The following is a 26,324-nucleotide window of genomic DNA, read 5'->3' on the forward strand; positions in this document are numbered from 1 at the left end:
ATATTCAAGGGTCAGTGGATGATACTTGAAGCTTGGACCTTTTTAAATAAACACTGACTCTCTGCTGCAGGCTTATTATGTCTCATTGCAGCCTGAGCTGTGAAGCGGCTTGCTAACTGAAGAGCTCAAACCAGGAGGTGAAAACCATTTCCTTTGTGAAGACACCCGTGGTTTTTTTTGTGACACCAGTGAACATTAGTCACTTGAAAACTCCCCACTACATGAAGCCCTGGAGCCCTGCACCTTTCCGTGAATCAGCTTGGAAGCCGTTCACGCCGTGCTGCATCAGAACAAGTATGAACATGGAAGTAAAAGCAACATGAGGGGACGCGTTTTGAAGGGCTGAAAGAAGAAGACAGATTAACACACAGGAAGTAGGAAGTGTGATCTGCGTTATCTCCACTTTGTGTGTGTTTGAGTGTGTGTGTGTATGTGTGTGTGTATGTGCTCTGGTGGGGTGCATGTGTGAAATGAAACACTGACCTGTGCTATGAGTTAAGGACGATGTCTCTGAAACTACCTCGCAACTGGGACTTCAGCACCTTCAAGGCTGAGACAGCTCGGATAGGTAAGCCAGTGGCCGTGCTGCATTCACTGTCAGCAGTGTGGCCGCAGCGCTTTCATTCTTCCCATTTTACCTACTTTGGGCATTTAGCTGATGTTGATGACTTACAGTAAGATAAGATTCAATTCCTCATGTTCAGTGAAAGCAGGGGTGGTACGATTTAAAAAAATATATATATATATTAATATATATTAATGACATATACAGTGTAATTGAGGTACCATCATATTGGTAAATTGAAAATGGGTTTTTATTGTAGAAATAAATCGAATAACAAGTAGTGACTGCTTATGTGGTTTCAAAGTGTGGGTTTCTGGCCATGTTGGTGGCTGCTTGTGAAGTGGTGATGGTCACCAAAGCTGTTTTAGACCTTTCTGTTCACAAATCACCTACATCACTCAAATAGGATGAACTGCTATTAAAACTTATGTTGTTTGACATCTATAACTTTAAAAGTGTGAACCTTAAGTCACCTAAATGTAACTCAGTGGTTGCAATTAGACGTTGGCCAACCTATGTCTTGCATAGTAATGTGTGTGTGTGTGTGTGTGCATGAAAAACTATGCAGTCATGTATTTTAAAGATACCCTATAGCGGTCTAGACTTACTAATACAGCGCTTACCACCGTGCTTTGCATAGGGTGGAATCAGTGCTGTACTGTAAGCTTGTTTCCTCTCAGGCTCAGATGGCACAACGATTGCAACATTCAGATGAAAGAGGTTTGCACGCAAGCATTGACTGGATAAACCCCCTCCAGTACAGTCCTGCTATTGTTCACAACAGGCATCATTTTTGCTCCAGCTCTAATCACTTTTACAATCAGTGGTGCTCATTCTCCAGCGCTGTGGAGGGAAGTTGCTAACTGTAGTGCATTTATTTTACCTGCTTCACGGTGACTGAATATTATTAGAATATCATTTAAGCTTTAGTGTGAAAGCACAACTTCCTGAAAGCTGGTGACCCCCTCGCCACCCTTTTACCTTGAGATGTTTAGTGGACCGTGACAGATGACAGACTATACTCTGGAACTGGAGTGATCCGGGCGTTCAGCAGGAAACTGATGCAAGAGCTCAGTTTCTGCAGAGCTCTGACTTTGTCGCTGTCTGTATGTAACTGTTTCTATACACATGTGCGTGTGTGTATGATTTTGTGCGATGCATGTGTGTGCGCAGTCACTCTGTCTCGGCCCTTTCATGAAGTCTATGAAAGGACAATCACAAATCTGTCAGTGTATACGTGTGAATGTTGAGTTTATGGGTGACAAACTACCTGAGTCTGACACTCGAGGGGGTATATGGCTACATGTAGCAGCCAGTTAGCTTAGCTTAGCATAAACACCGGAAACAGGAGGAAACTGCTAGCCTGGCTCTGTCCAAAGGTAACAAAATCCACCTTCGTAGGGATGTTGCTCAGTGTAGGTCAGTCAGTGAGTCTTACCCAGACCAGATCAACCATTTCTGCTGCCTGCCTGGCTGTCTGTCCAGTAGTCTCCTAGAGTGGCTAATCCAAAACAATGCATATGATATTGACGTTAACTTCTCTAGAAGACATTTAGTGACATTACCTAAACAACAAAAAAAACTCTTGCTTACCTTAATGAAAATACAGAGAGCAAACAAACATGAGCAGAGATGCAGGACCTTTCCAAAAGTGCTGTTTTTGCATCTCACTGCTGCAGCCCAGGCCATCTGACACCTCTGCGTTATCACCTCCACCTGCTGTTTCCCAGGTGGGAGGCATAAAAAAATCTTTCCTTGTGCTCAGCTTTTCTACCTTTTCCATCATGGGACTTGTTATTGCAGCACACGACACAGATGTACCATTTCACTAATAAAAGGAAGCAAACACAAAGACAGTGCTCCGAGTTGACTACATCAGATGGCTTTGACAACATGCCTCAAATATCCAAAATTCACTTGGGTCAGCTACAGTTTTCTGTCATCTGGCAAAAACTGGTTGGTTTTTAGATGGATTAAACCAGAAAGACACATTAAGCGCTTATTAGTGAGGTTTCCAGGTGTTTCCAGGTGGATTTTGTAGCTGTTTAGCCCTGTTTCTGGTCTTTATGCTAAATTAAGTGAACCGTATCATACCTAATGCACAGGTGTGTTTGTGCATGGTCATGGAAACTCTGTGCACAAATTTCAAATTAAACCACGAAATCAGATTAAATGAGAAACATCTTTAGTTTTAGTTCTGCACTATATAAAAAGCCTCCACACATCAGTGGGCAACTCTGAATACACCGCAGAATACGACGAATTATCTTAGATCAATGTAATATATGCTTGCTTTTTCTCTGACGATGTCTGCTTATCAGGCAGTTTTTATGTTTATGAGCAATTTAAACATTTTTAAGCTTTTATGTCCGTAATGTATAAGGTATTGTTACTTCTGTTTGAGATTTTATTACTGGTCCTGAGTAACATAATGAAACTAGAAACGAGAACATCCAGAATCATAAATTTGTTTGATCAACACAGACAAGCACAAAACAAGATGTAGTTTTAAGATAACTTTGAAAGTAGATACTCTTACTTGTTTTAAAAGTCTTCTGTTCGCAGATAATTTTGCTTATTTTAGGCAACATTTCTCCATTTTATTGCTTTTTTCAGCTGAGTGCTCTCCTGTATCCTTGACGTGAGTTGTAAGTATTGCACTTGGCGTAAATGGCTTTTGATCGTGGGCACTGAACACATCGTCGAGCTGCTGTGGGACTGTAGGCTCATCACAGATGAAGACCAGTTTAAAGCAGCTGAGGGCGTGGTGTGTCACCAGCCTCTGTGTGTGGGCTGACAGTTCCTCAACAGCATTTTAACTTTCCACTGATCAAGGGAGGGTGATGCTATTAAAAGTAGACCAAAGGACAGTCAAACCTCTAGGTGGAGACCTTCAAAGTGTCGCCGGCCCTCTGGCAATGATGTAACAGCTTCCTGTTTACCCCGGTGTGGCCCGTCTTCTTCTCTTCTCCTCTGTCATCTTGCTTAACAGGACATGGTGAATTTAAGAACAACTGAGCCAGTGGGCTCAATCTCAATCCAGATATCTCTGCAGTCCTACAACCCTGCGTGTCACTCAGACCGTCTCCGTCTGACTGTGTCTTCTCTGGGCCACGTACACCTCTGCCTCTGTTCTGTCATCGCTCCATTAAACCACAATGTCACGGCCTCTCACATGCACACAACTCTCACATGACAAGCCTCAGTCGAGGGTGACGTTCTTCAGAGTATTCAAAATAGGATGTGTCAATTGCAGTTCAAGTTCTTAATCTCTGACCTTTCTATCTTATTATTTGATGGTTATTTGTATAGAACAATCACAGCTGCATTCATTCACCTTCAACAGGAAACTGGTCAGTTCAGACCAGCAGTTTCCTGTCAGCCCGAAACTGCATGAGGGCCGAACAAAAATAGGCTACGCTGAGCAGGCCCCTCGACCTTGATAGGCCGAGGCACGCTGATATAAAAAAGAGGAAGCGCTCTGCAGCAGTTGAGAATAGCGCTCATGTTTTGGTAATGTCTCACAGCTCCGGCTGTGACACAGCAGCTGGGGGATTGTTGTTCTTGACACAGGTGCTTTCTCGTGGTGTTTCGCAGCTCGATCCAAGAGTGTGATACCTGGAGAGGGAGGCCCCGGGACGGGCTCGCCGCGCTCCTCCAGGTCCATGGAGAGGCCGCTGAAGGCTGGCTGGCTCAAGAAACAGCAGAGGTCTCTAGTCAAGAACTGGCAGCAGCGTTACTTTGTGCTGAGAGGAAGCACTCTCACTTACCACAAAGATGATAAGGAGACCACTGTCCAGGTGAGACACTGGGAATTCAGTTTATTTTAGCCCTTACTAATGCTGTTGTTTCAGTTGTGACATATTTTTTGCTCTCTTTTTGGCTTTTATTGCCATAAACCATATGTGTACGTTATTTCCAAAGCAATTCATACAAAAAACCACATATTCCAAATGGACCGCAATAACTTTTTGAATTGAGCACATGAAATTACTAACATATGAAGGCAGGACTGTCATCAAAATCATGCCTTTGTCTCTGTTACATGTTGATGTTCTACTTCTTTTACATCCACTGACGATAGGTATTAAAAGCAACAGACAACAACAGCCCTTAGTTATGTAAAGTTAGTATTATTTGTATTTAATGTCTTGCATGTTTCATAGGTTTACTCATGGGTTAATGAGAAATGTGTCCATTATCATTTTCAATCGACACCACAAACACTCTATGTGTGGCTAACTTTGCACACTTCCTGTAAACAAATTGAGTGATGCTTGAAGGCTCACAAGAGAGACACTTTATTCCTGTGTTATAATCCACTAGTTTATGCTCATGTGTTTAGCATTAAACAACCACCCTTCCAAGACCCTGGAGTCTTTGCTCCCATGCTGTAGATCTGTCTGTCTCACAGAAGGCCTTCATCCTCTCCATACATGCAGTGCAAACAAAAGTGTTCAAACTTGCAAAAAAGATTATTATACTGCAGTAGTGCCATTGTTAGCAGGATTATCAGGCGCGGTTACATATGCAGGGAGCGTGGTCAAATTTGTAGACCAAATAAATGTGTAAAATCAAAAACAGGCAAACAAGCAAACAAAACAAGCTCCAGGCTTTATTTCTTTAGTTATAAAATGCAATAAGTTCACTTGATACCACGTTCGGCTTCTGTTCACCTCTCGTCTTTCATGTGTCTGCTTTTCTCCCTTCCTTCTGAGTCACTTCCTCTTTACAATTCAGAGGTAGTGACACAGGAAGCGAGAGGAGCCCCCTTACATCATCTGGTCGATGGGTAAGCTTAAGGCCACGGGACTATAAGGAATTACTCTAAATGTCGTCGAGGATTTTCCACTACTGGTCTTAAAAGTGAAATAAACGAGTGGGGCTGTGGGTGGAGAATGAGAGATAGAGGAAGTGGGTGGCACACATGGCGAACAGGGAAATACTCACAGAACACAAGCAGACAATATAACCAGATGATGGTAGATCTGCAGTGAGTATTTTCTTTCATAGAAGCCCTTATAGCATAATTTTGCCATAATAAAAGACCCGTGCTGCACCTGCAGTGAAAATACCTGCTGTGGCTTTCATTATATTAACAAAACATGGACTACATGTAGGTCAATGAATGAATGTAAACATTAATGTAACTATTCACGGTTGGTTCTTGACATCAGACTTTGGATATCACATTAATAGGCTTTTTTTTCTGTGTTGTGCTCATATTTCTTGTATCCAGGGCGTCATCCAGCTGCGTTTCAGTAAAGTTAATGAACTCCCTCTGAACTCTGATGACCCTGGGAAGTACCTCTTCGAGATCATACCACGTAAGCATGGAATCAACCCAATAAAGAGAGCAAAACTGCCTTCAGGTGCTGTGTGGCATGAATATTCCAGCACCTAATGATGTGCAGCGGTGACACATTAGTGCTGTCTGTGCCGTGTGTTAGTCTCTCTCGTACGTTAGAAAAGAAACCTTCCTTTAACATTTCTGTATGCCAGTGTTCTTATATTATGGCTCTTTACAAATCTGGGTACATGTTCCTTTCTAGTATCTGCCTTTATAAGACAGCCCTTAACTGTGCAGTAGGAAGTCAGAAACCACAGAGAACTGATAGCAATCTCGAGCTATTCTGAACATCTTTACGTCAGTTTCTCACTTTCTGTCTTGCTAAAGGCTTCGTTTTCCCATCATTTCACAGGTACCACAGGAGACAGAGAGCGATGTCCCTATGTGTTCATGGCGAACTCCCAGAGCGACATGGAGGAGTGGGTCCGAACTCTGCGCAGGGTCATTGGAGTGCCAACAAGCGGAGGTTGAGTAGAGCCTTGAATTGTCAGAGAAACTGAGGCTACGTGTGACTGCAACCATACTATTTGACTAGACTTTTCAAGAAATGAAGACTGAAAACAGGGACAAACAGCTTGGCTGGTGGATTTTAGACAGGTTAAATGAGATATAACATTTTAATCAGAGATTTTGTTACCTGTGGACAAAGCCAGGCTATTTTGCTCCTGTTTGCAGTCACTTTGCTAAGCCACTGTGAGGCAGCTGGCTGCTGGCTGGAGCTTCATATTGAGTGCACAGACATGAGAGTGGTGTCAATGTACTCATCTAACTCTCAGCAAGTGAACAAGCACAATTCTCCTGAAAGATCAAAAGCAGGGGCACCACATGACAATCACTGTAAAGGCTGTGTGAACAGGAACAGCAGTGGTGCTCATTTGAATGTGTAAAAGTGATTTTTGATTAGGCTGTGCAGACAGTACTGGTCCGTGATGCCTCGTCTTGCCTGTCTGCCTCTCTGCAGTGTTTGGAAAGGATCTCATGGACACAGTAACGTATGAGCAACGCTTTGGGCCTCACTTGGTGCCAATCCTGGTGCAGAAGTGTGTGGAGTTCATCAAAGAACACGGCCTGAATGAGGAGGGCATCTTCCGCCTCCCGGGTCAGGACAATGCTGTCAAACAGTTCAGAGATGCCTTTGATGCAGGAGAGCGGCCCTCCTTCCCCAGGTAATGCACTCATGGTTCCCTCTGCACAGACTGCGGCTATGTGACCCATTTCATAAAGAGGAGTCACACAAGTACACACACCCAAGTATGTGCCAGTGGTAGTAGTAGTGGTATTGTACATGTGTGTAAAGTATGTACTATATATGACTTAGGGTTATTCTGGTTATTAAAATAAACAGGATATGCTGAATATAAAGTGTTTTATTCATCACATCTGCAGTCACACATGATAACGAAAAAAAAAGATATAATGTAAGCCCTCTTTGAATGCGGTTGATAAAGGCATGAGCTTGAGATAGTCACGTCTATATAAGGAGAAAAATGTCCTAACCTCAATCAATCAACAGCATCATCAGCTTTTTTTTCCTGCGAAGGCAAGGAGAGATGAGAGAGATGCAGACCGGCTGATAGAGCTCTCTTCAGAGCTGAAGGCGACACCACATCCTGTTCTGGCAGGCACTCAGGTGGAAGCCCGTGTTACTCAACATCACAAGCTCCTCTGACAGAGCGCTGCTGATTAAAACATCCATTCAAAGGACTCGTTTCTCTCGAGTGCAGTGCGAGCAGGGTCAGTGTGCATCCAGCAAGAGCTGCTGAGAGATGCTTCAGGCCAAAAATAAAACAAAGAAAACAAGGCAGTGGTGTCCTCTTCAGCTGTATTCTTGGCAGAGTCCAAACAACAAAACTAAGTCCAAGCCTGCTAAACCAGTTAAATATGAAAAAGGCCCAAAGGTCCAAGATCATTAAAATCCTAGAGGACTTTGTAAAAAAAATACCTTGTTTATACTTCATCCCACCAGGAAAATGCACTTTAAGAGTCCGCTAAAATATTTACACTTGCTAAGAGGGAATAAAGCTTGAAACTCATGGACATTTAGAGTAAACATTTAATACCCACAATTAATCAAAAATACAAGATATTAAAACTATAACAGCAATTTATTTATAGATGTATGTGTGGAATGCAGAGAACATATTTTATTAGATTTAAGCCAAGACTTCCACACACAGCATGTAATCAAGCAAAAAGTGCATGTCTATGATATCGTGGGCAGGTTCCATTTTTTTCATGTGTGGCTCACGTGTGATTGCCCGCAGTGATACAGATGTCCACACGGTGGCGTCGCTGCTCAAGCTGTACCTGCGTGAGCTGCCTGAGCCTGTGGTGCCCTGGACTCAGTACCAGGACTTCCTGGACTGCACCAACCTACTGGACCCGAGCAGCACGGAGGTACGCCATGTTTGATTTAAAGAGAAGGCTACAATCTGTGTGTGTACATGGTGTGTGTGTGTGTGTGTGTGTGTGTGTGTGTGTGTGTGTGTACATGAAGAAGAGCTCCTGTGATGTGTTGAGTTTTTTCCTTTCATCTCTCGCTCTTGTGTCCTCTCAGGGTTGGGAAAAGCTGGAGAAACAAATTGCTCTTCTCCCCAGAATCAACTACAACCTTCTCAGCTACGTCTGCCGGTGAGTGGGAGCGGGAGCACAAAGCATTCTGGGACATTCCAGAGAAAAACTGCGTTGCCTTTGTGGTTCGAGAGGACGTCCCATGCTTGTAAAGATACTTGTCCACTAATGTGTCCTTGAGCAAGACAGTTTACTGTCAGCCAGATGTCACAAAGGCCCTCTGACTAAAAACAGCAGCTAAATGCTGTTCTGAGAACAGTTTGTATCTGTGAACTACATTGATCACGTCTTTTGTTTCGCAGGTTTTTGTTTGAGGTGCAGCTGCACTCCAAGGTGAATAAGATGAATGTGGAGAACTTGGCCACAGTGATGGGGATCAACCTGCTCAAACCTCAGATAGAAGACCCCATCACTGTGATGAAGGGTGAGAACGCGTCACTGATGATGAACCAACATGTGTTCAGACCTGTGTTCTCTCATGACCTTGAAATTACATGGTTGTGTCTGATGTTATGGTCGAATCACATGATTTATTTCTCTGTGTTGGCTGTGAAAACTATGTGAGCTCTGAGGATCAGCAAACAGTTCGGTGACACACTTAGTCTGATCTAAATTGTTTTCCCTCCTGTGTTAATGATTTAAGAACAGGTGAAAAAAGGTTTTACCAGGAACTTTTTCCTAAATTACCTTTGTTTTCATCAAAAAAATTAAAATAAAATAAAAATGTGCATGTTGTTGTAATACTCATTTTGGCCACAAGAGGCTGGACACCAAAGTTTGCCCTTTGGGTCTTCAGAGCTTTCTGCCAGAAACTCCAAAAATTTTTTCCACCTGTTTTTTCACAGATAAAAAAAAATCAAGGAACTTCCTCGATTATCCTGATGAACCGTTTTTATGTCAGAAAACACAGGAGAGAAAACAATTCAGATCAGAATTTTTTTTCTCACTTGCCTCTCAGTGCTTCCATAGAAACTGTGTTGTGTGAACCAACTTTATTGAGCAATGACATGCGGCAATGCTGCAACATGAATGCATCCTTCTCGTTTTTAGACATCATATCTAGTGAAATAAAACAACCCTTTTCAAAAAAAAATGCAAAAGTAGCAAGAGCCATGTGCTACTGAATCAATTCCATAAAGTTTACCTCCTATCTCAGCAATGCTGCTGCTACTCTTTTTTTAAACCACTACTGACAAATGGCATGTCTGTGCCTATGAACCTGAACTGCATGAAATAACATAAAAAGAAGAAGAACAACAAAAACAGTCACTGACCTCAGCTGAATTTTCAAAAGACTGAAGGAAGTGAATCAAGAATTTGCACAAGAGCCTGAAGATCAAGATGTTTTGATCCTAATCTTTTGACATTTGTGTTTGTTTTTCTTCGCAGCGACTCCTCAGATCCAGAAGCTGATGACAGTGATGATCCGACAGCATGAGACTCTGTTTCCTCTCTCCAAAGACGTGCTTCCCTCCCCTCCCTCCAAAAAGGCTGAAAGCCAGAAGAATACTCCCCGAAGCTTTGTGGGCTGGGAGTCTGCAGAGGTACGAGCTGCTGACATATTTCATATTAAGCCTTTGCCATATTTTTAGGTTTTGTTCTGAGTGCATGAGCCGTGTTACACAAGCATAACATCAGATGCTGTCCAGATCACATCCTGAACACAGGACAAGGTACCAGCCAGTGGAACACCAGAAAATCCAGAACACTTTGTGTCCGTAGGAACAAGTTGCCTTGTTTCCAACGTAAAGTTGGACAAATGGCAAACGGTGCTAACTCCATCAGTGTTGATTTGTAGACAAAACGTGTGGATGAAACTCCTCCACAGTCAGAAACAGTTGTTAAATTTGGTGATAGATTTACAGAGTTTTCAAAAGCGTCAACAGTTGTTAACAGTGGTTTGAAGACAGAGGCTGTAGAAATGAAGCAGGCTTACTTCCTCTCTGATCAATACCACTCTCATGTCTGCACGCTAAACAGGTAGCTGGAGCCAGCAAACAGTTTGAGCTTAAAGACTAATAAATCGAATAGGCCAGTATTAGCACCTGCTGGCATAAGCACTATACTTGTGTCTATGCCAGCAGACATACACTAGACTGTGACACATAACATGCTGTTCCGTTTCAATATGCCGTCTTTAAATCCTAATATTTAGCTGTTTTTGCATTTATTTTGAATCAGTCTCAGCACCTCTGAAAAACCCAGCTTTCCTCTTACTGATAGATTCATCTGAGACACTCCCTGCAAATTAAACGTTTTCTGCTGCATGAGCTCGCCAATACGTTGCTGAAGTCATCTCAGATTGGTAGATAATGACTTTATAGCTCTCAAACCAAATGAAATGCTTCATCCCACTTATTATTTATGATTCACTAAACAATTTAGCAGTAAAACAAACTGTATTGTAGTTTGCTATATACTGCATGTAGGTAGTATGTATTAATCTTCTGTAATTAATCCTGAGTCATGTGTTTGTCTCAGATGGCTGATGCATCTCTGTCTGAGTCTCCAGAAGAGGAGGAGGACAATGACAGTCCAGGTCCAGACAGAGGAAACTGCAGCCCCCAAAACATGCGTCAGGAGTCCCTCTCACCCTCCGCAGACAGCTGGCAGGAAAGCCCCCGCAAACGCACTCAGACCCTGCCTACCTTCAACTGCCCCCTCACCGGGATGGCAGCCAAGGCGGACGCCCTGAACCGGTGGAGCTGCATCCAGGAGAGCGTGGAGGAGAAGAGCGGGACATTGTCCGAGGACATTTTTAAGATCCTGGACCTCCGGAGTTCAGGCTCATTATTCAGGGGGTCTCAGATCAGTAACAAGGAGGGAGAGGATAGATTAACGGTCCGGAGAGGAAGCGACAACACAAATTCTTCTACTGCTGCATCCCAAACACCTAACAGTGACTCCCGTCCCGTCCCGGTGCTGTCTCATCAGCGGAGTGCAGGGAGCCTGATAGTGAGAGGTTCAGCTCAGCAGGTCAACAGCAGGTCTGAGCAGAAGAAAGACAGCCAGCAGCTTGTAGACAGGTGAGGAATCACAGTGAGAAGACAGACTCACTAACCCCTGCATGTGGAACACACTTTCTGATGTACATTTTACTGTAATATCATCCACAAAGTGCTTCATCACCACAACATTAAAGCTTTAACAATGTTGTCAGCTGAAAACGTAAAGTAGGAATAATCGTTCCAGGAGCTATTTTAGCTTGACAACTTTGAGGTGTTCAGTGTATCCTCAAAATTTGAAATGTTTTTGTGTTATGAAAGTGTTAAAGGACACTCGATGCCCAAGAAGGCGAAGGCAGTCAAACATGGAAACGCAGGACTGAAGGGAAACACTTGAAAAGTGAAAAGGAAAATTGTATGCAATGATTTTTGAGGGCATGTGGCACATTTGATCTTGCACACGTGAATAAAATGGATTCGTTTGTTTGAACAGAATAGATTGAATTGCTTTTTGGCTTTTTTTTTTTTTTTTTACTGTGTATCTGAACCCTCTGCGTCTCTCGCTCTCTTGCAGCCTGCAGCAGGAGAACAAGGAGCTGAGGGCCACGGTGGCTGCTCTGGAGATCTGCCTGAGAAACGCTGAGCGCAGCCGGGACGAGGCCCAGAGACGCAACATGGAGCTGCAAAAAGACATTCAGCAGTTCCTCACCACACAGCCACAATCCCCCACCTAACAGTCATTTCAGACTCACTAGTATATGGATATATGACTTTGTTAGCCTCAACAGAGATAATTTCACATGAACCGGCTATGGTAAATGCTGTCGTCCTGTAGTGGAACACTGGATTGTTTCCATTTGAGCCCGGTTTGGTCCTCAACATAAATTATTGGCTCATTTGTGCCTGTGAGGAAGGTCTGTTAAGAAGAGATCTAAATGGGCTTTAATTTCACTATTCACATTAAAGACTTTAAGCACAACAGAAGTTTGTTTCTCCCAGCAGCAGGAGTCATGTCACTGTATGTGAACTTCCTTGATCTGTTGAGCTGTTGTACTGGATGTGCAGGAAAAAGACCCTTTAATCAGAGGTCAACTGGACTGAATATTGTTGACGGTGGCCAGTATGAAATGTGTCATCTATGGAGTAAATAGTTTCATTTCAGTAGTAAATTAATAAAGCAGGAAAAAAGTTTTTTTGTTGATACATGAAATAATCTTACACCACATGCTGTATTTATCGTACCAACACATATATAAATACCTTTAGTATTTATACATCATTGCTGTAAAGCAGCGCTGACTGTCTTTCAGGTACAAATGAAGTGATTTTTCCCGAGGAAAAAGTATCATGAGGCATTATCCTGTCAGGGACGTGAATAAAATGATACAGGACCGGAAGCAGTGGACATGGATGGTACAAATTGCTGGCAGGCTTGACCTGATGCATATATATATATATATATATATATATATATATATATATATATATATATATATAGTACATTAGTCTGGCCCAGCTGACTAACTGAACAACATTGACATCTAGAGAGCCATGCTGCCAGCTCAGATATCACTATTATTCAATTCATCACATCTGCGAAGGCAGTTTGTTGAATTAAAGCTGCACTGATCAATATTCTTATAATAAGGCTATAATAAGGCTCAAATGACTGTAATGTGAACTACCACCCAGCACCCAGCAGCTCCCCTCAGCTCTGATCAGTTTTTTTTTTTGTTATACAACCTGCAACTTTATTGTTTTGGTTTGCTCTTAATAACCTTGTTTTCCTGGCACAGCAGACAGCTCAAAAAAAGAAAAAAAAAATCTGTGCTACCTTCCCACCAAACAGCAGGCTGGCAAAAATAGCCTCTAGCTGGTGAACCGAGTGGACCATTTAGCTGCTATAGCCAGATGTTTCCTTTCTGGGTGACCAATTCAGAGAGTGAATATTGGATACAAACTTGTTGGCTGGCCGGAGACACGAGTCCAAATGAATGCTAACGTTGCTCCATGTCTGCAAGATGTGTAATGAGAAATTGTTTGCTGACACATTTGTCACAATGATTTTCTACGGTGGTAAAATGTCAGTCTTCCACTGCAATCATTTTAATGCATCTTGGAATATACCCAGTTTTGTATAACACTGGTTTCCTAAAAGATCCTCTGGAATGATTTTGAACAAATGAAACACTGTGACACGAGTAAAAATCATAAAATTCGGATGTTGACTATAACCCAAAACATTGTCTGCTGGAAGGATCAGTCTAAAAATAGCAAATCTGGCCTTCATAAATCCACATTTGTTACACACCGAGGTCCATAATATGGACCATATGGATGGGGCTGACTGTGAATGTGTGTGTGTGCAAAAGGACATTGCCATTATCAAGCCTTCTAAGGGCCATCAGGAAGATGTGATGGTCTGTTGCGGCAGCAGTTTAACAGTGCGAGAGATAACAGCATGTCTGTCAACTGTCAGCCTGGCAGATGAGGCAGGAAAAGCTCATTCTTTCCCATCTCTGTGACGCACCGCAATCAGGAGTGTATCTGCAGGTCACACAAAGAAGCTCAGGAATGACAGCAGTGTAGTGGAACGAGGGTTCAGGTGATGAACGGAAAAGTTATTTGAATCGTCGAGGAGCCAGCATGAGTCATTATTACGCCCGTGAGAAAATGCCAGTCTGCTTCATCGTGACCACCATATCCATAGATTCAGTAATGACTTGATGTCTGATGGCGCAAGTCTTTCTTAATGAGTCACCCAGTTTTCAGACCCATCTCATTTGACTTGTTGCTGTATCTCTGCCTGAGAGGAATGTCCAAAAAAACTTGGCGAATGTGCCTCATCTATTGTTGCGTTGTACATCGCTGCTCTTGCATTTTTTAAGGAGCCTCTTGTGCCCAGATAACCCATTTCAGGCATAGTGTCAACTTATCAGAAGAGGAAGTACACACAGAACATTTCAGTGAGCACAACGGGGGAGTTACTTAGTTAAATGAACATGAAGCATTATTTCATTGTCCTCGTGAGCAGCGTGAAATGTTCTCGAGAGTCAGCTCAGTATCTTTCATCCTCGACCTCACACCTCATTGCATTTCAATTTCATTTGGACATTGGGATTGTCTAATAGATATATCCCGTTACATTCAACGGTATCAACAGACCCTTGGTGTATTTTATCTAAAAGAAATGGTCAATGGAGCTTAGACAGCAGCTCGCAGAACTCCACCATTTGCAAAGCAAATAAACAAATGAAGAATATCAACCCTGGAGCACCCACCCAAACAAAATAGCACTTCCACAAGGAAGAGGCTACAGGACAGTGTTTACAAAATGCTCATTAAGGAAGTTGTGAGATAACACACGCTCATGTGCATCACACAAAGTTGAAGGCTTGCATGCACGCACGCACACACCAGCAAAGAGACCATAAGCACTGAGCAATGCAGAGCCCACCATATCATAGATAAGAGACAGAAAGAAAGAGCTGGGGAGAAGAGAGCAGAGCACAGACAGAGACTGACAGAGGAGAGGACACAACAGAGATGACTCGGAGGGACAAAGCCAAGCCTCGGCCACCCTGTCTCCGGAACTGCAGCCCCGTCGCGAAGGACATCAAAAGGTGTGCATGAGAATAAATGCTGTGAGATCTGGAATCGAGCAGCAGGAATACACTCTCCTGCACAGAGGCTCACACTGGTCAGTGCAAGGGTCAACAACACTACTGCCTGCTGCCAGGGAACCAGAACTTTTCAGCCAGTAAGAGAACTGACCACGATCTAAACTAACCTTTGGATTTAGGCGTTCAGGGATCACAATCATTTTATCTAATTGTTGCATCAGCCCATCCATCGATAATCAAAGAAGGCACAAAATAGAAAGCTGCAGATTGTTTTTCCCATGGCGAGCATTTGGGTCTCTCAACCGGGAACCATCTGCAGCTCCAAGACTTTGCTTTTGCTGTTTTCCATCCTGCTACTCGAGCAGCTTCTCTGTGGACAGGGCAGCCCGATCTCCAACACCCATCAGAGGCATCGCCCCGCTCCGGGGCTGGGAGACGGGCACGGAGGGGTGGTGGATCCATCACTGCTGGAGCAGGACAACAACATGAGCATGCAGAGCCTGCTGGTGAGCCTGAAGGAACAGTTCCTGCGGACTTTCAACCTGTCTGGCTTGGGTCCCCCTCCCCTGCCTCCTGGAAGCACTCGAGAAGAGCCACCTGAGTACATGATGGAGCTCTACAACCGCTTCGCTAATGACCGCACTGCAATGCCCACCGCCAACATCATCCGCAGCTTCAAAAACGAAGGTAAGGATCCTTTTGCTCCATGTGATGAAGCACTGTTGATCATACAGATCGATTAAAAATGAGAACTACTTTTTCTGTCATCGTTGCTTCCATGTTTATTGAAAATTCTTATGACAGTTTTCATTCAAATGTTATTCATATTTTCCTCATCACTTGCTGGTCTGCAAGGCCAAAGAATGTACAATAATCTGAGAACAAGGGTCGTCTTGTATACATGGACAGTTTTATGTAGCTTCAAGTGTGTACAAACAAAAAATGAGTCAATTAAATTCAAGCCTTAGTCATGATCTTGTTCCTTTCTTCATCTCACTATTTTTACTCTTAAAAATAATGCATTGCAGTTAATTAAGATAATAGTTAAATATTTCCCATGTAGGGATGACATTGAGGGCAAAATCCTCATTAGGGTTAGGTTAGGATAAGGTATGACTTTATTGCAGAATTGCACTGACAACCTAATAAAAAAATGAGCAGAGGTTTAACTTTATTTCTCTTGCCCAGACTCATCTGCCAGTGTTGTGGGTGTTGGAGGAGTGAGGCGCCACCCGCTCCTCTTTAATGTGTCAGTCCCCCATCATGAATGCATCACAGCAGCCGAGCTTCGCCTCTACACCCTTGTCCAGACTGACCGCCACCTCTATGCCGGTGTCGACCGCAAGGTCACTATCTACGAACTGGAATCGCATGACGAAGATGACAACATGACTGATGAGAACACCATGAGAGGCGATGGATTCAGAGGGGGCGGAGAGCGGATAGAGCTGGTGGAGTTGGCCTCACGCCAGGTCTATGGCACAGATAACGGCTGGGAGGCTTTTGACCTCACTGCTGCTGTCCAACGCTGGCGCAAATCTGACACCAGCACTACTCACCGGTTGGAAGTGCACATTGCCAGCATGGTTAATGAAGACACTGTTCAAGGTCTGACAGAGGACAGCAAAGACAGGGATCCACCTGAAGGGGACATGAAGATTGACACCAGCCCTGAGGAAAAACACAAACCTCTGCTGATTGTTTTCTCTGATGACCAAAGCAGCGACCACCGTGATGACAAGCGCGAGCTGAACGAGATGATTGACCACGAAACTTCTAACATGGTTCTCCAGAATGACTTGGGGACAGACCTGAATGGGCTGTGGGGGGACCTGGGGAGGGACAGGGATGAGGAAGAAGTTGAGCCTGATGAAGAGGACCTGATCCAAATGCGCTCCAACCTGATCTACGACACAGCATCCCGCATTCGTCGCAACGCCAAGGGAAACCACTGCAAGAAACAATCTCTGTACGTAGAGTTCAAAGACATCGGATGGGACAGTTGGATCCTTGCACCCACTGGTTATGATGCCTTTGAGTGCACTGGCATTTGTTCTTTCCCACTGACGAAGCACGTCACACCCACCAAGCATGCCATTGTCCAAACATTGGTGAATATCAACAGTCCTCAGAAGGCGGCACGAGCTTGTTGTGTGCCCACCAAGCTGGATCCCATCTCGCTGCTGTATCTGGATGACACAGGCGTGGTCACCTACAAGTACAAATTTGAAGGCATGGTGGTGGCTGAGTGTGGCTGCAGATAGTCCATGCTTTGACTTTGACTCTTTGTAAAGTCTTACAGTAAGAGGAAAGACGCAGAACTAACAATAAGCTGTAAAAGGAGATAAGCCAATACTGTCTTCAGTAAAAGGACACTAGGAATCTCTGTGAGGGTTATGCAGTGATATTGGAAGTGAACATTCACTATTTATGACACTGTGCACGCTTCAAATGAATGAGCGTGGAAAAATACGTATATGTTTTAAACTGCAAACTAGAAACAAGTTCTTCATCTTACACGGCCAAAGGCATGAATCTGAGTTGCCATCATTCAGATAGTGGAGAGACAGTGTGCAGCAGATCTACAGTCAGCATGTCGCCAGTAGTGATGCCAAGGTGTGTCCTCATACTCACAAGAATAAAAAGGCACAAGCTTTCCCAAAGTACTGAACCGAACACATCTTACTGACTGTGCAGCCTGGTGGGAACTAGTGGGCCAGTTGTCCCCCACCCTCCTCTCTCCCCTGACATCTGTCTTCCTCTTCACTTATCTCTGACTTCCCCACTCGATGCAAACACTAATCAGCACTTCATGTGTCCTGGCGCAGCGAAATGACCTCCCTGAGGCAACCTGACAAGACATGAACTCTCCAGGCCCACCTCCTGCCTCCTGCAGCCTCCTGATACGTAGGCGCTGTGCAAGGGTCCTACTGGCAGGGTTATCTATCCCAACCCTGTTTCCCACTTCACATGCCTCTTTTCCACTCCCCCGAGCTACAGCGATAGCAAGGTGTGGGCAGTTGAGAAACATGTATGCCACCACTCAAGCTTGGAGAACTGGACACCATTCTGGGCAACATTTGAGGTGGTGGGATGGGGGAGTGGGACCGGACAAGAGGGCAAGGGTTGTCCACATTCCAAGGCAACAAACAATCTTAACTGGCTCAACTCTCTGACCGAGCACCATGTGCCCCAAACGTATCTCTCTGTGAGTCATGCATCACTTTTATGGTAAAAATGGCCTTTTTGGACAGTTATTATATGAAGGCTGAAATCAAGAGTGGAAAAGGAGATGCCTTGTAACATTCTCTTTGTGGATATACCCAAAGGAAATGCAGTTTCTTTTGTTAAAAGCCTTTTGATACCTCTGCTGCTTGTGTCAAAGAAAAGACTATTTATTGCTCTAATTTATTAATTTTTACAACAGAGTAGATAACTATATATGTACATTTGTAAGTTACTTAGTGTAGAGCAGGTTTTATATCTGTGACAATGCATTTGCAGCACGAAATTCATTTTGTTGGGAAGAGAAATGGTAACAATTTCTAAAACAATAAAGAACACTTACTTAACAAATCCTGAATGAACAGCGTCCTTAACTATGAGTTAATTCCTGAGCTAAAATGCTACACTGATGTTGTTTGTTGTACACAATCTATTTTCCACGTTACAAAGATCAATTACCAATCAAAGCATATTGGTCTGTCAGCTTTGCATTACGTTAGGAAGAAGCTCCTCGACCAATTTCAGACATTCAGATCGTTCAGTCCAACAGTATCAGCCCGCAGGTCATAGTTCATACATGACACACAAACAAAGAACCATGGGAAACTGAGTGGAAGGCCTGCTAATGAACAAAATGGATGGCCTGCTGCTCACACTGACAGCAAGCAGATGCAGCTGTGATGGAAAACCTGCTCATGAGGAGAAAATGCGAATGAGAACCAAACAAAGATCTGGACTCCAGTACCTCTTTCTGTTGTCACTTAATTTTCTGTGAATGTTAAACCAGATCACAAGAGCCCTGTGCTGCTCGTGTATCAATGCACACTCAAGATAATTAAAGGATCCAGATCAGATTCATCCTCTGATATGTGGAAAACCTTCTGTTACTTCTTTGTTGTTCACAATGTGGGTCATACTAATGTTCTCTGAAAGGTGAGATGCATGTGCCCTGTCTGGGTAAATGCCACTGCTACAGCTGCAGAATTGAGGTCAAAGATGATGTTTAAGGACTAAGATACAGACAGACTTAACAAACCATACAGCAAGATATGAACGGTAATGTAAAGACTGGATTGTGGTTGGCAGGACTATTGAGCTAAAGTGCTCAAGTACACTTCTAAGAAAAAACAGGAATTGTGTGAATGTCTGCAGTGAGCTAATATCCGCTCTTGCCAGGCTACTTTACAAACTGGTTAAAGAAAAAGTTCAACAAATTGGGAAAATACGCTAATTTGCTGAGGCTACAGCCTGGAGACAGTTTGTTTAGCTTAGCATAAAGACAAGGAGCAGGAGGAAACAGCCAGGCTAGTTTTGCCTAAAGGTAAAAAAAAAAAAAAAGTTGGTCTGTCTCCCAGCACTGCTAAAGGATCTTATATGCCGGGCTATTTATTTGCCGGGCACAGTGACCTCCTGGAGTCTAGTCATTGCTGTGAGGTTGTCAGACAACTGGTGGAGCCTTATTGAGCTCTAGATGTAGCGGCAGGTTGACCGTCTTACCTTTGCAAAGAAACAGACTAGCTGTTTCCCGTTTCTAGCCTTTATGCTAAGCTAAGTCTGGAGCTTTGCTCTTAATGGACAGAAATGAATGTGGTGCCAGTCTTTTCACCCGACCCCTGTTGAAAGCAAATGAACACATTTCCTATAAGATGCTTTGGCAACCAATGGCCAATTTTAATGCAGTTATTACAGAGACTAATTTACAAACAGATTGCAAAAGTGCATGTGAGAGGTATGTCTGGGTACTGGCATAGTACTTATGCAATCATAATACCATCTCTACATAAGTACAAAAACATGATTATGTAACGCTGCAGTTAAATCCTGGCGTCCTGTTTTGATCAAATGTTTGTTTCACTTTTGTGGGTCACCAGAAAGTAAAATTCATTAAAACAGTGTATTGGAACTGAAGTTGCAGTTTTAGAAGCTTGTTACCTTCATGGTGGCTGTTCAAAATAAGTCTATGACAACAGCCCACTATTGACAAGTGCACTGAGATGCTTCCGAAAGCAAACAAGTCGGGTGCTCTCATGTAAGATGGGAGCAGAGGTCATCTAAAAATGGTTACAGACCAGAGGGCAAGAACCCCCAGCCAGTTACTGTGACAACAGGCGGTCTCAGCTATGTTCAGCTCACTAATTAAATATTTACAGAATAGTTAAAGAAATATGAATCTGGCCTTTGTCACCGAATGGCAAACTTTCTGGAAATACGATGAACCGGGAAGTTTTTAGCATGCGCTCTGATGATAAGGTCTGGTGGAGAGCGCTCTCTGCTTTTTCTCCCTCTTGTTTTGACATGGCTCCGTCTGTCAACAGAATTCATGTGACTTCTTGTTGTTTTGCGGGAGTTTGTGAAGGATTTAGCCTACGTGATTCACTTAGGAGCACACCTAACAACAAGTAAACAAACTGAACAGTTCCTGCTGTACACACAGTACAGAGTGCTTCAGAATCCTGCAATGCTCCAGTGCCTGACATCACGACGTTGGCTGCAGGAAGTCGAATGCGAACGTGTGTTTTGGTGTGTCATCCAAAGTGGCATGACTCGCCCTGACTCTGACGTGGGGTCTGTAATGGGGCCTGATTGTTTCCGTTATGGGTCACATGTTTATCACTCCATCTCTTGGCAACACCGCCACCCAGTATTCATCCTTTACTCTTTCCTTGAGTCTCTTCATTTGGCAGGAAAAGAGCAGCTTACTCAACCATTACTTCTTGAGCATATGCAAAAGCGCCTTCAAAAGTGTAAACACCTTTTAACAATTTATGTTTGACTGTGATGTTGCGAAATTTCAGAGAGCCCGCTGAAAGAGTCCGTAATGAAAAACAGATGTCCAGTATAGTTCACATGCCAATGCAGTCCAAGAAATATTACCCTCAGACTGATTTCTCAGCAAATTACTTCAGTGCAAGTCAGAACAAAAAGTACAACAGTCATTCTTCACTTACAGTCATGAATTTCACTACCCAGAGAGCCTCAAAATTTCATTATTAGTTGTTCTTGTGCAGGCTGCTGTCTATGAGAAAAATGTAATTTATAAGTGCTGCATTATTACATGTTTAAATCACGCTCATAAAAAGACACATCTCCCTGCAAGAATAGCATGTGGCTCCCCGTGGAGAGTCATGAAGTGTTGAGCAATCTCAAACTTTTCATGTAAAAAGAGCATCTGTGCCAACAGACAGGCATCCACAAATCTCCTGCCATGATTCCAGCTGATGATGATGCTTTTACTGGATTTTAAGGATGCTGATGAAAATGCCTCTGTAGTAAAAAAAAAATAATAATTACGTGTTACAACTGCAAACAGTGCCTGAATGGCTTCTCATTATGAAGAACATGTGGTTTTGATTGCTCAGTCCAGAGCTCAATGCAGAGACTGTAGACAGCTGAGAGGCCCACGGCATAAAAATGACTAACCACAGCAGTGATACAGAAACTGAGGTGAACAACAACACTCCGAGTCCATGGCCTGCTACTTGCATGCTTATCAAGCCCAGTATTTCTAAAGCCTTTTGTAAAGAAATAGTGATTCATTAAAAAAACTTACTCTTCCTTACAAAATGTTCATCAAATAAACATGGTACAATTATACAACAGCCTTGGTTAAAAGAGGAATGTCTGCTTTAAATATTTACTTAAACACACAGTTTGACTAAGCTATTGAGGTTTTGCACAAAGGACTAACTTTCCTGCCAAGAGTTAGATGAGAAGACACTGATACCACTCTCATGCCTGAGCAGGATCAATCTTCTCATCTAACTCTCTGCAAGACAGCAAGTGAAAGCAATTCCCAAAATGTTGCACTTAAAGAAGTTAGCAAAGTAGCCCAGCATGAGTAAATATCAGCTCAGTGCAGACATTCAATCAGAATCGAGGTTTTCCCTTTAGCTGCACATTTGATCAGCGATGAATGTCACATATTGTCGTCCTTATGTGTTCAATATAAAAGCATTTGAATCCGTCCAAAGACACACTCGTGTCAGGAGGGCAAATTAGCTGCACATTGGTTCAGGCAAGTCTTGATTTATTGCATCACCCCCGCTCTCTCCTCATCTCGTGCTGCATTCACTTGCTGTACAACAGCTGTAGATATGTGCGTTAGAATGGCCCTGATGGATGATTCCTGATGTATGTGATCAAGATGTTTGTCCGTGAACTTAGTGAATTCTGGTATCACTGACAAGGAGACATATACTGTGTAGTCTTCCAAGGACATTATGCAGATTTCAGTCATTTTTTTATATAACATTTTGTGGTCACAACTGTCAAAATGTCTTGATGTGTTACTGCAATAGCGAGGTTGGTTTGCTGTAAACTGTTGGATCACATCAGTCATGAAGTATGCGTATGACAAGATGTTCAAAAACAGCCAAAATCTCCAGAAAATATCCTTCATTGTATCTTAAATTTTTTGCAGGATTTTCAGCAATCCTCAGTTTCCTGCATGCAACAGTTTTGTCACCCTGGACGTGAATACTGCACCGATGCATGGTATGTGCCGAAGAGGTGGTCCCAGTGCGTGAAGTAGGGGGCGTAGTTTCCATTGTGGCGATTATGGTGGGCTTGGTGGTAAGGAGCTCCTCCCAGACAGGGCAGCAGTCTGTGCAGAGCCCAGGGCAGGTCGTAGCCGCAGTGATCCTCCACTGCCAGCCAGCTGTTGATGAGGTGGAAGAGGGCCTCACTCAGAGGGTGGCAGCCCACCACCCAGGTGCTGCTCAGAGCGAGCAGCAGCAGAGACAGCAGCTCGGCCGAGCTGGCGTCCTGAGCTGCCAGAGCGAAGAGTACGTGGTGCTGGTGGTGCGGCTGGTGGATGTTGCGGTATAGCCAAGGAACCCTGATGAGAAACATGCAAAAAGCTGTCTCTGAATATGCTGTTAAAATACTGGACAATCAATCCAATATTCCCAGAATGATATAAGGGCACTGTGTTTGTGGTAGTGCACTCAATGCAAAGACAGTTCTACTACTACTGCAGTACTACTACTACTGCTACTACTAATACTACAACTATTACTAATAATATTACATCTTATAAAGAGAGCAGGACACTATGGTCACTTAGCACTTTCAGCTTGAAGGGGCACTACACTCATTTTACACATGAAGATCAATTAACTCGTTCCTGATGATGTCACAGTGATGTCATCATGGTTATCTCAGAGAAGTGCAAGATGTGAGCATTTGCCAGGCTCAAAAGGGCTAAAGAAAGGTGCAAATTGGTTGCATCTTGGGAAATGTAGTTATAGTTGAAGTTGTAGTTGTAGATTGAGATGTTAAAGTCAGGATATCTTGTGCTTTGCTGCGCCAGTTTTGATCCTTCTTTTTTTGTCTGTCCCTCACAAGTCCCCCAAATTTATGGAGGTCCAACACTGTCTCTCGACTACACCTTTAAAAAACAATGCCTTTAAATATTAAATACCTTAATTGCAAATTACAAGTACGCAACAGGTACAGAATCCTCAGCAGTCTACAGCAGTTTGCTATAACAAGTGATCCTGAAAGATGTGAAAAGTGGTTTCTCTAAACTGTGCCAAGCCAGGTGGAACGTATTTACTGGACCACACAGCTCATCACACTCACTCATATGTTCTCCATGAGCTGTACAAGGAGATGGATTCGAACAAATGATTTTGGTATGGAAAAGTAGAACAGCATATATTAGTGGTGAAATAGTCAGATCCATTACTTAATCAAAATTAGCAATACCACAGAAAAAATACTCTGTGCAAGTTAAAGTATTCATTAACATTTACTCCAAGTAAAAATGTACCCACCAAGAAGGTAAAATGGTCACTGCCAGAGTTTTAGTTTGTATTAAACTGTTGGATTATCGCAACTGATGCATTAACAGGTAGGCATCATTTTAATGTATCTGGAGGATCTGGATCTTATCTACTGGGTGGTTTAATGAATGTGTGAAATATGTTATACAAAATAGACTGAATATACAAAATATGTTTTTTTTCTTATGTTTTTTTACTTACTTACTATGTGAAGTTAGCAAATAGCCATCTGATAAATGCGGTGGAGCAAAAAGTGCAATATATTCCTCTTAAGTATTCCTCTTCAGTTGCATTATGAGAAATGTAGGTATTTGGTATGTTTGCAGATTTAGATGCTAAAGTCAGGACATCTCAGGCTTTGCTGCTTCAGTTTTGGTCATTGTTTTTTGTCCGTCTCTCACAACTTTATAGAGGTCCAATGCTGAATCCCTTGACTACAAGTAACTCAGAAATGTACTGAAGTGTCCAGTGTGTAAGAAGGAACGCCACCGCAGGTCCTTTATTCCATCAGATATCAGATTATTCAACTCCTGCACCATAAGACTGTGTTGATGTTGTTTGACAATTACTATTTGTCCAGTATTACACTTTCCGTTTACATTTTGTGCAATATTACATATCATTTACTGTTTTTGTATATTTTTACTTTCTGTGCAATAGTAGTAACACTATTATTACTTTTAATCTGAAGGCAGCTTACATTGTTCGTTTTCCACAGCTATTGGGGCAATACATATTTTTTACATATTTATTTTTTTTCAACATACCTTATTTTCTTATATATGGTCAAATTTCTTTTTGTTTATATAATATGTACATAATCTCTACCTATTTTTCTTCCCATTGCTACACATGCTGCTGTAGTGCCCAAATTTCCCCGGCTGGGGATAAATAAATCTTATCTTATCTTAAGTAGAGTACTTCAATAAATCTACTTAGTTACTTCCTAACACTGACTTCCGATTCAAGTACAGTCACCCTGGATAGATTGATGGATTCATGGATGGATGAGTGCACAGCTATGATAACAGGTGCATGCTGCTCACCTGTGCATGGTAAAGTGCCAGATGAAGAAGAGCGTGTCAAAAAGCAGAAAGCATGCGAAGACTTCCACAAAGAGCTGCCAGCAGGACGGAGCCAGCTCCGGTAACCTGGGGCTCCTCAGAGTCTGAAACAGCGCGGTGGCGGGGAGGACGGAGGTCAGGTATCTGCACATCACCCTCAGAAAACACTCAAACCATCGCTTGGCGGACGGCGGCGGACCCGAACCTCCGTCGAACCTCCACAACCGGACCCGCTGACAGACGCTGCCCAGCGCGTCCAGCGCGAGGAAAGGTGTGCAGAGCATGACGTGCGTCAAGAAGGCGTAAGAAGCCGGCAAGTAAGGAGAGAGCAGGATCTCCTCCTGCCCTGCCCTCACAGACTCCCACAGCCCCTGCAGGACAGGCACGTTTGCCTCTCCGTGCTCTATGGAGGGTACATTCATCACGGCTTTCACTTCTTCACCAGTCTCCTACATCTGCAGGCCTTTCTCTTAAAGCTAATATCCTCATGTAAGTAACGTGTCAGCTTTGGATGCAGCCCACACCAGCGGGATCTATTCTGGATCAACTCAAGAGCAAATGTGTTTGTCCACGGCTGCTGTCCCACTTCTTCCAGGGGGCGATCCACGGTGCTGTGGTTCCTGCCGGAGTCGTCTCTCCATACGGTAGGAGGGGCCCCGCACCCACATGTGCACAGCTTTACTCTCACATTTCTTTAAGCGCTAAGCGAAACTGAGGAGCTCTTCCGGTCCACACATCTCAGTATTACGTGTTTGCACCACCTGAGCAGGGTGCCGGGAATCCAGGGGGTTTCTGAGAGAGTAAAATTCGGGGGATGTTCCAAGAAAAATAGACTTTAGCAAAGATAGAAACGATATTAACATAATGATGTAATTAATCATTCTGAGGATTTCAGATCTACTTCATTTTTTCCTCAGAAGACACTGATGAAATCAAATGAATCATTGCAAATGACAGCTTTATTACTCAGTTACTGTGCCACTGAAATCAGCTAGCCTGCAAATAATTTTCATTTTTTAATTCACACTGGTTATTATCTGCAGTCATTATGTCAATCAAGACTGGATTAAAGAGCAGTTATAGTTATAGTAGTATTATTACTCAAAATACCTTCAACTTTTTAAATAATCCAATGCACACAGCTGTTTAGATACTACAAAATTTGCCTTTGAAACACTTTCATTTATAACATACA

At 43.1% G+C, this 26,324-nt stretch overlaps 3 protein-coding genes across 3 annotated transcripts; 2 read left to right on the top strand and 1 right to left on the bottom strand.

Annotated features, from left to right (window-relative positions):
• The first annotated feature begins 201 nt into the window (after positions 1-201).
• On the top strand, positions 202-12,790 carry arhgap25 (Rho GTPase activating protein 25). The gene is made up of 11 exons (XM_041937769.1): positions 202-568; positions 4,163-4,365; positions 5,805-5,892; positions 6,268-6,381; positions 6,877-7,081; positions 8,180-8,312; positions 8,473-8,546; positions 8,789-8,910; positions 9,876-10,030; positions 10,968-11,512; positions 12,006-12,790. Exons 1-11 carry the CDS (start codon positions 505-507, stop codon positions 12,163-12,165), a joined length of 1,863 nt encoding a protein of 620 aa, XP_041793703.1. The 5' UTR covers positions 202-504; the 3' UTR covers positions 12,166-12,790.
• A 2,200-nt stretch (positions 12,791-14,990) lies between these two features.
• Positions 14,991-18,787, top strand: bmp10 (bone morphogenetic protein 10). Its single transcript, XM_041937469.1, has 2 exons — positions 14,991-15,741; positions 16,243-18,787. The coding sequence occupies exons 1-2, from the start codon at positions 15,333-15,335 to the stop codon at positions 17,316-17,318; spliced, it is 1,485 nt and encodes a 494-aa protein (XP_041793403.1). The 5' UTR covers positions 14,991-15,332; the 3' UTR covers positions 17,319-18,787.
• Positions 18,788-19,906: 1,119 nt separating this feature from the next.
• Positions 19,907-25,591, bottom strand: ch25hl3 (cholesterol 25-hydroxylase like 3). Its single transcript, XM_041937509.1, has 2 exons — positions 25,112-25,591; positions 19,907-23,116 (listed from the first exon to the last, which is right to left on the bottom strand). The coding sequence occupies exons 1-2, from the start codon at positions 25,549-25,551 to the stop codon at positions 22,741-22,743; spliced, it is 816 nt and encodes a 271-aa protein (XP_041793443.1). The 5' UTR covers positions 25,552-25,591; the 3' UTR covers positions 19,907-22,740.
• Between the last annotated feature and the right edge of the window lie 733 nt (positions 25,592-26,324).

The sequence above is a fragment of the Chelmon rostratus genome, chromosome 5 (assembly GCF_017976325.1).
Source record: "Chelmon rostratus isolate fCheRos1 chromosome 5, fCheRos1.pri, whole genome shotgun sequence".
NCBI lineage: Eukaryota > Metazoa > Chordata > Actinopteri > Chaetodontiformes > Chaetodontidae > Chelmon > Chelmon rostratus.

What these genes read in the sequence shown, in the direction of transcription:
- bmp10 (XM_041937469.1), top strand. Translation starts at nt 15,333, where the DNA reads ATGGCGAGCATTTGGGTCTCTCAACCGGGAACCATCTGCAGCTCCAAG. An exon ending in CCGCAGCTTCAAAAACGAAG is followed by an intron (nt 15,742 to 16,242) that starts GTAAGGATCCTT and finishes TCTCTTGCCCAG; the next exon opens with ACTCATCTGCCAGTGTTGTG.
- arhgap25 (XM_041937769.1), top strand. Translation starts at nt 505, where the DNA reads ATGTCTCTGAAACTACCTCGCAACTGGGACTTCAGCACCTTCAAGGCT. An exon ending in TGGAGTGCCAACAAGCGGAG is followed by an intron (nt 6,382 to 6,876) that starts GTTGAGTAGAGC and finishes GCCTCTCTGCAG; the next exon opens with TGTTTGGAAAGGATCTCATG. An exon ending in AGCCAGCAGCTTGTAGACAG is followed by an intron (nt 11,513 to 12,005) that starts GTGAGGAATCAC and finishes GCTCTCTTGCAG; the next exon opens with CCTGCAGCAGGAGAACAAGG.
- ch25hl3 (XM_041937509.1), bottom strand. Translation starts at nt 25,551, where the DNA reads ATGAATGTACCCTCCATAGAGCACGGAGAGGCAAACGTGCCTGTCCTG. An exon ending in TGGCACTTTACCATGCACAG is followed by an intron (nt 23,117 to 25,111) that starts GTGAGCAGCATG and finishes GTTTCTCATCAG; the next exon opens with GGTTCCTTGGCTATACCGCA.